The sequence below is a fragment of the Copadichromis virginalis genome, linkage group LG20 (genome assembly GCF_057382275.1).
Source record: "Copadichromis virginalis isolate Kocher_CV1m ecotype Utaka linkage group LG20, C_Virginalis_male_GT1.1, whole genome shotgun sequence".
NCBI lineage: Eukaryota > Metazoa > Chordata > Actinopteri > Cichliformes > Cichlidae > Copadichromis > Copadichromis virginalis.
Window position 1 is genome coordinate 25,329,828 of NC_140637.1, and position 9,601 is coordinate 25,339,428.

Consider the following 9,601-nt stretch of genomic DNA (forward strand, 5'->3'; position numbering starts at 1 on the left):
GAATGGATTGGAATAAAAAATACATATCCTAACCTTAATTACTGGGGGAGAATAACGAATGATGCTCACAGTGAGTAAAAAGTAAACTGAGTGCATTTTTGGACAGAGATTCACTTTTAAAGTGTACACTGAAAAAAATGTTTTGTTCAATTTACTCAATTTTTTTATGACAAGTGGTTGCACGAAATAAATTTGTTTGAATCCAGAAATATTTTTTAAGTACACTGAATTTAATTTAAGCGAGTAAAACCAACATATATTTTTAAGCTACTTTAACTTAACTGTTGTGGATACGTCTTAGTCAAATATTATTAGTAAGTCCAACTAAGGTCGTGTTAAATGTACCAGAATAATTTGTTTCCTTTACACTTATGTCCCAAACTTATATTCAAATCAATCAAATTGTTAATTTCTCTCTATTTCAATTAAGTTAAGTTTACTTAAAAAATATTGCTTTCCCTGATTTGTAGTTTTTAAAAACGTCAATAATGAAAACTACAACATTCTTTCACATCATTTATTAATGCAAAATTTGTTGCAAACAGAATAAGAATCCACATCTCTAAGGGAAATTGCTGCAATTTGTATAATACAAATTACAAAACTTTTGCCTATGAACTAGTAGCTTTAAAAAGCTGTATTCAAACAAAACAGAAACAACAGACAAGAGAAATGTTAACCAATGTTTCTCTTCCTCTAAAAAAGAAAAAAAAAAAAAACTCCTTACATAAAAGAATAAAACACTACCAGCAGTATAATGTATCACAATTAGATGCATCCACAAACTAACCAGTTTCAGACTTGCTGTTCTGCGATCCATATTTAGAAATTGCATTTTAATAAGGTAATTAGACTTAAAATTAAACTTGTGTTTTCCTTACTGCTTATTGACCACTGTCTTTCCATTCTAGTCCTTCCTTGAAGATTCTGAATGTTTTACATATTTTCTGACCTAACATACTCGCTTCAAAACAATTAATAGTCTTTAAAGTGTTACCAGTGTGCTGCAGTGTGGTAATCATGAATGGTTTTTTTTTTTTTTTTTTTATCCGGTTGAGTTAACACTGATTATACGCAGGGCAGCAGCTATAACTGAATAATTACAAAGTTGCTCTTCAAGCTACTCAAATGTACCACACGTGAAACATTCATTATTGAAAGTTAAAATGTTCAATCGAAACATAACACAGAACAAATGATGGTTGTACAAGAGTTTCACTCCTATTCACAAGAGCACCAGTCATTGGTAATTTACATAACAGCATTCTCTTGATGTGTTGTTTTAGAAATCTTCCTATCCAGTAGCAATTTTGTTCTTCAGCCCAAAGACTTTGGGGGAGAGCTTTTCACCATCGAATCCCATCAACACTTTCTAAATGAATTCATAATAGTCCTTCAATTCCTTGGGGAAGGCTAGGTTTAGTGCATAGATTACTCCAAGCATCAATGCACAAGCTTGGGCCAGAGAGCCAATGTTGTCCATGACTATCTCCCCTTCAACAAATATTCCAATGTCATCATAATGTCCATTTTGTCCATCCTCCCTGTTGATGACATAAATGCCCATGGTGTGCTTCTTCAGGTCTCTCTGGATATCATCTCCTTCAATGTCCTAAACATTTAATAAAAAGGTAAAAGAAAAAACAATTAACTCTACAATTAAATTCCAATCTAGTCGTTTGTGTGTGTGTGTGTGTGTGTAATACACACACACACACAGATATCTATCTAAAAAGTGTGTGTATAGATGACTTGCTTACAATGACTTAAATGACTTACAAAGAACTCCCGAATAAGGCTTCCGTCCTCTTCACCAAGGTAGAGGCAAAGTGCCCTGAGAACTGCTTCCCTTTTCACTTTAACATCACTTTCAGCCTGTTTAAAGAGAGTTGCTGATTAAACCAATTTGGAAAAAAGAACAATGTCTGACATTCGCAATAAGTAAATTTTATCATATGTCAGTTCAAACATAGTAAATAAAATTTATATATGAAATTTCAAAATTTAGATTGCTTGGCTGGTCACCTAAAACGGCTTATTGGACTCACCAGTGACCTGCCACTTAAGACAAAAGAAATCCAAATAGAATTTGCAATATTCAGATTTACCTCTTGCATGATCTGCAAGTGGTGGGCAAGTTTCTGCCCAGAAACACCGCCCTTCTTCTGGAAAACTGTCATCAACTGAGGTGTAATTCTGTCTAACTGTGCCGCGAAGGTCATCTCCAGTTGAAGTGTTGTAATACACTGGAATTCAGCATTTACCTGTATCTCACACACACACACACACACACACACACACACACACACAGAAAAAAAGAAGACTGGTGCTTAATCATTGGTATGATTATTTTGTTATTTCTTCATTAAATGCTACAATGCAATTGCCATCACTTCATAAAGCATGATTATCATATGGGTTAGTATACAGTGCATGAAGGATGTTACTACTGTTAATCAAAGAAGAAATGAATGGCATCAGTCCATTTAACGGGTTTAAAGGGTTTTAAAAAGCAGATATTTGTCTATTTCAGGTAGTTGGCAACACATTTTCCTGTGCTCTTTGTCCACTGGTGGGAGTGTCTCACCTGTGAGGTCAGCGGGGCAGAACTCTGCCATCAGCAACAGAGAGCAGAGAAAATTTAGATGTGCAACTAAAAACATGCTTGCCATGTAAGCCCCAAACATCTCTGAAATTGCTCTGCAAACTTCAGAGTACTTATACTTCAGGAGTCCTGTGGGTACCGTAAAGACTCATGTATGCAAACAAACCACATTTTTTTTTTGCAATCTGATCCTTTTTCTCTTGGCTGTTTCCTTCAGGGATCACCACAGTGAATGATCCACCTCCATCTAACCCTATGCTCTGCATCCTCTTAACTCACAAGAACTAAATTCCTGTTTTTCATTTCACTTTCGCAAGTTTTTTTTTTCTTTTGTCCTGGATAAAAGAAATTTAATCATATATATTAATTGATATTAATTAATATCAATATTAATAATCACAAGAACCCTTAAGATGAGATAGATAAACTTGTCCCTGCAATACTGTGACAAATACTGTTGTGATAAATATGTAAGGAATTTGCATGTACTTACCAAAATAACACCATCTTCTTGAATAAACAGTAACACATAAGGGGAAGAAAATCTGCCAGAAAAGGAAGACAAATAAAAAAAAAAAAAACTTTAGAAAGACAAACAATTACCGTTTCCAAGCCATTAGTGCATTACTTCATGATACTCCCTTGTAACAAAACAAATCTTACTTGTGCCTCTGTGCAAACTACAGATGGCACGATACCACTTTTTTATGTCCGATACCGATATCATAAATTTGATTATCTGCCGATGCCGATATGAATCTGATATAGTGTATTTTATAATAAATAAAACTGTTTTTATAAATATTTTGCTGCATTTTGTATAAGTTCATACTCAGTTTTAAAAACAAAACATTAAAGCTATTCTGTTATACCTGTATGCAAAAAATACACTGCACCCAAAATATTTTATACTTCAGCAATACTGATCAACCTAAAAAACTTACACCATCCTCCTTATTCAGGTATTCTAAACAGTACATAGAAATATTAAACTAACTAATAGGACTGCCAACTCCCAGCAAAAATATTAGGAAACCACCCCGCACCCTCCGCCTGATAATGCTTAATTGACGTAATCTACTTTAATGCACAGAAATCAATTATTTTTCTATAATAATTTGATTCAACATTTTTCTTCAATACAGTTGCAGACAGCGCAGACAGCGTACCTTCCCAAAGGAAAAAGTGCTATATGTACTACTATTACTAGGGCATATATTAGACTTAATATTTACTACATACAATAATGGATCTCTATACATTTAACCAGATCACCACTTTGGTAGTAAGATTTAGAATAATTATTTATTAAAAGCTAGACATTTTAAATGAGAATAAGAAAGAAAATTATGTCTTTGTGTCTCCCTTTCCCTGTTAATGCCCTACCTGGCCCCTGGCAAAACTTTGCTAGATCCACCCCTGCACAGTTACCAGCTGTCAGCTACCTAAAAAAGGATCCTGGAGTTATTTGTCTCTCAGAAACAGTTCATAACTTCCCTTCAACTCATTCATGTCACCTAAAATGTAAACCTGTTTCTTCATTACCTGTTCAGCTCTAATGATTCAGTAAAAACTTCTCCTGGTTTCACCTTCATGTTTCCTTCTCACCACATATCCAAACTATCATGACCAGCAGCTATTACGGCTGTGGCTCCAGAAAACATAAGCGGATACTAGAAGTAATATTAAAAAAATTCTAGCAACAGCTTATCAAGCTTAAACGTGCTGCTGTTGTTTATCTGCCGTTTTCCTCTTTCTAGCGCAAACTGGGTGACTAACAAATGAGAGAGACTAGCGACAGAAAAGCCGATCACCTGATAATCGATCAGTTTCATGATTGAAGTAGCAACAGGAGAGGGAGGGGGGAGAATGAGGGAAGAAGTTTTAGCTGTTCAGCATGAAGACACCGAATAACTCCAGCTTTGTGTCTTTTTTCATTCTAGCTGAAGTATAAAACAAATCGCTTCCTTTCCCCCTCAATACAAAACTCCGACAGCCAGTCCAGCTGTGGCTCCATACATCGGTTGTTAAGCTCAACATGGAAATACTATGCAAACATAAAGAGATGAACTTACACACTTGCTTTACTTCTCTGTGTTAGTTTTCTCTGAGATTAAATGCAGCGGTTTGGAAGCACGTAGCGAGGCTTTAAATGCTAAACCAGACCGCTGACAGGTCTTGCACTCAACAGCTCTATCAAGTGAAGCAACTTCTTTTCTGAGTTAATTTCAGTCCTGACAAACCTCACTCTCAGTGCCTTTTGATCTCACATTTTTGGCAACCACTGAGTTATTCTCCTCCACAGTTTACAACCATTATTTGTTTCTGCACAAAAGACGTTGTGCAACGCCAATCCTACTTATTTCCTACTGCACCCCTGACTGTGCAGGTGCGTTCAGAAGCCCCCTCCCCCGCCCGACTATTCCTTAATGCCAATGTTGTGGCGGGAGGGACGATTTCTCCACTTAAAACTGCAGGCGACTGTACAGTGAACTTTACAGCTAACTACAGAGAAATTGCCTCGTTCCATAATTTGTTAGTACAAAGTGTGCCACAAGAACTAAGCTAAAAACATATGACATTTTAACGCATCAATACAATTACTCTTAAACCCCCGCGGAGCCATCATTTTGTGTTTCTACCTTTAAAAGCCGGAGAGCAGTCAAATGCTGGAAGTGGAAGCTAAATTGGCTAGTCATTCATATGTATATAAGGTTGTTAAATAGGAATTCAGGAGGGAGGGGAGTGGGGGTGTGTGATTGAGGGGGTGGGGGAGTGGAGTGTTTCAGTTTGCCATCTTAGGGAGAAATCAACACACATGGGTGTAGGTCCTTTGTTGCTGACATTTATTGATAAAAACAGTACAAAAACCAACCATTTGTACACATATTTACAAATAATAATAAAAAGCGAGTGAGTACATTACAACATTTTCAGCAATCACTCACAATCCTGGCACTGCCATGGTATCTGTAGTCTGCATTTACCACATGTGTATCTGTAGCAGTGAACACATCGCACAGTGGCCTGATTTTTCTTGCATTCTGTGGGTTTCCCAGGTTTGCTGACCAGCAGTCATTTACAGATGGAACCCTGTTAACCCCCCGCAAGATCACAATTGCAATAAATGCCATTAGTTCAGGGAGGTCCATGAACCAATGAACATGCTCCGTTTGCTGTGCATGTTGAATAGTCCATTCTTGAATGCTATGAAGCATGTCAAGAGTGATGAAACACAGGAAGCTCTGAAGGCGACTCGAGATACTTCTCCTGGCCTTAGCCGTTGGCTCTCCATCTGCAGCGTACGCTTCTATTGGGGTGAAAGGTAGTGTAAATGACTGCTGGTCAGCAAACCTGGGAAACCCACAGATAATTGGAACTACAGGGAGTGCAGAATTATTAGGCAAGTTGTATTTCTGAGGAATAATTTTATTATTGAACAACAACCATGTTCTCAATGAACCCAAAAAACTTATTAATATCAAAGCTGAATGTTTTTGGAAGCAGTTTTTAGTTTGTTTTTAGTTTTAGCTATTTTAGGGGGATATCTGTGTGTGCAGGTGACTATTACTGTGCATAATTATTAGGCAACTTAACAAAAAACAAATATATACCCATTTCAATTATTTATTTTTACCAGTGAAACCAATATAACATCTCCACATTCACAAATATACATTTCTGACATTCAAAAACAAATCAGCGACCAATATAGCCACCTTTCTTTGCAAGGACACTCAAAAGCCTGCCATCCATGGATTCTGTCAGTGTTTTGATCTGTTCACCATCAACATTGCGTGCAGCAGCAACCACAGCCTCCCAGACACTGTTCAAAGAGGTGTACTGTTTTCCCTCCTTGTAAATCTCACATTTGATGATGGACCACAGGTTTTCAATGGGGTTCAGATCAGGTGAACAAGGCGGCCATGTCATTAGTTTTTCTTCTTTTATACCCTTTCTTGCCAGCCACGCTGTGGAGTACTTGGACGCGTGTGATGGAGCATTGTCCTGCATGAAAATCATGTTTTTCTTGAAGGATGCAGACTTCTTCCAGCTCTGAAATATGGCCAAACTGGTGGCAAGTGGCATCTTGGCAGCTGCACGCTTGACTTTTCTCAGTTCATGGGCAGTTATTTTGCGCCTTGGTTTTTCCACATGCTTCTTGCGACCCTGTTGACTATTTTGAATGAAACGCTTGATTGTTCGATGATCACGCTTCAGAAGCTTTGCAATTTTGAGACTGCTGCATCCCTCTGCATCCCCTTCTCATTACAGAGATGCACATCACCTAATATGCGTAGTTGGTAGTAGGCTTTCGAGCCTATACAGCTTGGAGTAAGACAACATGCATGAAGAGGATGATGTGGACAAAATACTCATTTGCCTAATAATTCTGCACTCCCTGTATGGCACGAAACCGCTTCCAAGACATCATGCAACACCTACGCTTTGATGACAAGTCCACCCGCTGTGATCGAGCAAAGACTGACAAGTTCGCTGCAATTTCCAGTGTGTGGGGATCATTTGTCACCAACTGCATCACGTGCTACAACCCTGGTCTGCATATCACCATTGATGAACAGCTTTTCCCATCAAAGACTCGGTGCTGTTTCCTGCAGTATATTGCAAGTAAACCGGACAAGTTTGGGATCAAGTTTTGGGTGGCTTGCGACCTAAAATCCAAGTACATTTGCAATGTCTTCCCATATCTTGGCAAGGACCCCAATCGTCCCACTGGGGAGAGACTTTCTGAAAATGTAGTAATGAGGCTGATGGAACCATTTGTAGACAAGGGCAGAAATGTTACCACGGACAATTTTTTCACATCGCTTTCACTTGCGCAAAAACTTCTTAGACGGAAAACCACCATCCTCGGCACAGTCAACAGGATTCGCAGGGAAATTCCTCAATCCACTAGGCAGACAGATCGCAATGAATTCACCACTCAGGTATGTTGCAGGTCTTTTGTGGTTCTATGTTTATGTGTTTCATTGTGTGTAAAAGGGCTATGGAAATAACAATTTATCTTATTTCTTAGGTGTTTTCAACCTCTGCAGCCACGCCATGCCAGGATTGTGAGTGATTGCTGAAAATGTTGTAATATACTCACTCGCTTTTTATTATTATTTGTAAATATGTGTACAAATGGTTGGTTTTTGTACTGTTTTTATCAATAAATGTCAGCAACAAAGGACCTACACCCATGTGTGTTGATTTCTCCCTAAGATGGCAAACTGAAACACTCCACTCCCCCACCCCCTCAATCACACACCCCCACTCCCCTCCCTCCAGAATTCCTATTTAACAACCTAATATACATATGAATGACTATGATTTAGCTTCCACTTCCAGCATTTGACTGCTCTCCGGCTTTTAAAGGTAGAACGGTAGAAGCCTGGCAATCCTAGAGCAGTAGCTAATAGAGCACATAGCTAGCTTAAGTCAAATTCATGACAAAGTTCAGAGGTGTACAACTACTTAGACTTCTTTCTCCATGTGCACACGTCTTAAAGAGTCAACATGCTTTGACTGAGGTAAAAAAATAAAACAAAAACGACCGTAAAAGGTTTACTTACCGAAGCTAGACCACCTTTATATGAAGTTGTGCGATTAACTTGAGCCCGCTTGCAGCACACAAAGAGTCCGCTTCTTCAGTCCGCGCGCAAAATGGTGGCCTGTCCTAACGCATGCGCAAAATGGCCCAGCAGGAGGCTATGAAAAACATACTTAAGCATTTTGAGCTACATTTAATTAACTAAAATTAATTGGATTAAAACGCAGGGAATGTATTCTGGAGTTACTCGAATTATATATGTAGACAGGAATTACTCATTTGAATTGAAAAGATATACCAAAATATAATATGCTATATTTAAAAGGAGACAATATCACTTTTTTCAGTGTATGTATAATACAATACAGATACATAAAAAATACACTCCAAAAATAGAAGAGTCCTTGAAATGTACAAAATATTATTAAAAAATAAAAAAATGGAGACACCTTGGCCTATTGTACAATGTATAAAATGTATGAAAAGATCTTTACTGCAGATACTAATATGGCTCTGCAGATTTTTTCTTTTCTTTTAACCTATGTCGCCTCACCTTGAGGTTGGCAAATCTGTCTATCACATTTTGGTGGTCAAGTCTCTCAAGCATCTCTTTCTCAACTGACATCACAGCCAGGTGCTGGAGTCTGCTTTGACCCATGGTCCTTCTCAGCCAGGTATGGAGCTGACCCAAGACACTAAAAGACCTTTCACAGCTACAGCTGCTAAATGGGTTTGTTAGGGCAACCTGAATAACAGTTTTCAGTGTGGGGAAGATCTGATTATCCAGAAGATTGTACAATGTTAACATATCTAGAATGGCACCAGCCTCACTCTTGAGCTTCAGAAAGTTTTTGGCAACCGTGACTTCCTCTGACTGAATTTCAATATGGTAATGCAGTGCCAGGGCTGACAACCCAGTTTGTTTTCCAGACTCTGTATAGCAGCTTTAATATAGGGAGAACACAACTTCCAGATTGTATGAGTAAAATTTGTTGTGTTTTTTTTCTTTGCCAGTTTAACAGTTTCTGTTTTGCCTAGTAGTACTCCCCGTCTGTTTTCTTACCTGGTTCTTCCTGACCTTGTACTCCTCAGGTTCCCCTCTTTCCTCTCTCTTTCTTTGGACTGACAATCATACACAAATAGATTGTATTCAATTAGATTTAAAAAATACTATTAAGATCACTAATAAAAAAAAGTCCTCTCAGTGTACTTTCAACCAAAAGGCAAATAACCAAACCACATGTACATCTAATAAAGGATATAAATATTGAAACACTTATCCAACATTATCCTTTATTGATGGATCATTTGATCTTACACTTTTACCTAAATGTGGCTCCTTTTTTTGAAAAAACTTCCTCATATCCATTACGAACCTGGCTGTCGCTCTGTACACACACACACACACACACACACACACACACACACACACACACACACAC

At 38.0% G+C, this 9,601-nt stretch overlaps 1 protein-coding gene across 2 annotated transcripts; it reads right to left on the bottom strand.

Moving 5' to 3' along the window:
• Positions 1–673: 673 nt before the first annotated feature.
• On the bottom strand, positions 674–8,419 carry LOC146684902 (uncharacterized). 2 transcript variants are annotated; one of them, XM_085444241.1, is made up of 5 exons: positions 8,182–8,419; positions 3,099–3,150; positions 2,109–2,264; positions 1,780–1,875; positions 674–1,612 (listed from the first exon to the last, which is right to left on the bottom strand). In XM_085444241.1, exons 3-5 carry the CDS (start codon positions 2,220–2,222, stop codon positions 1,373–1,375), a joined length of 450 nt encoding a protein of 149 aa, XP_085300367.1. In that variant the 5' UTR covers positions 2,223–2,264; positions 3,099–3,150; positions 8,182–8,419; the 3' UTR covers positions 674–1,372. The 2 variants fall into 2 exon arrangements, with proteins under 2 accessions (XP_085300367.1, XP_085300369.1); XM_085444243.1 differs by lacking the exons at positions 3,099–3,150; positions 8,182–8,419 and having other exon boundaries at positions 2,109–2,520.
• Positions 8,420–9,601: the final 1,182 nt, after the last annotated feature.

Coding starts and splice junctions, on each gene's coding strand:
- LOC146684902 (XM_085444241.1), bottom strand. CDS start 2,222: ATGACCTTCGCGGCACAGTTAGACAGAATTACACCTCAGTTGATGACA. Junction 1,876..2,108: donor ACTTGCAGATCATGCAAGAG/GTAAATCTGAAT, acceptor CTCTTTAAACAG/GCTGAAAGTGATGTTAAAGT. Junction 1,613..1,779: donor GCCTTATTCGGGAGTTCTTT/GTAAGTCATTTA, acceptor TTAAATGTTTAG/GACATTGAAGGAGATGATAT.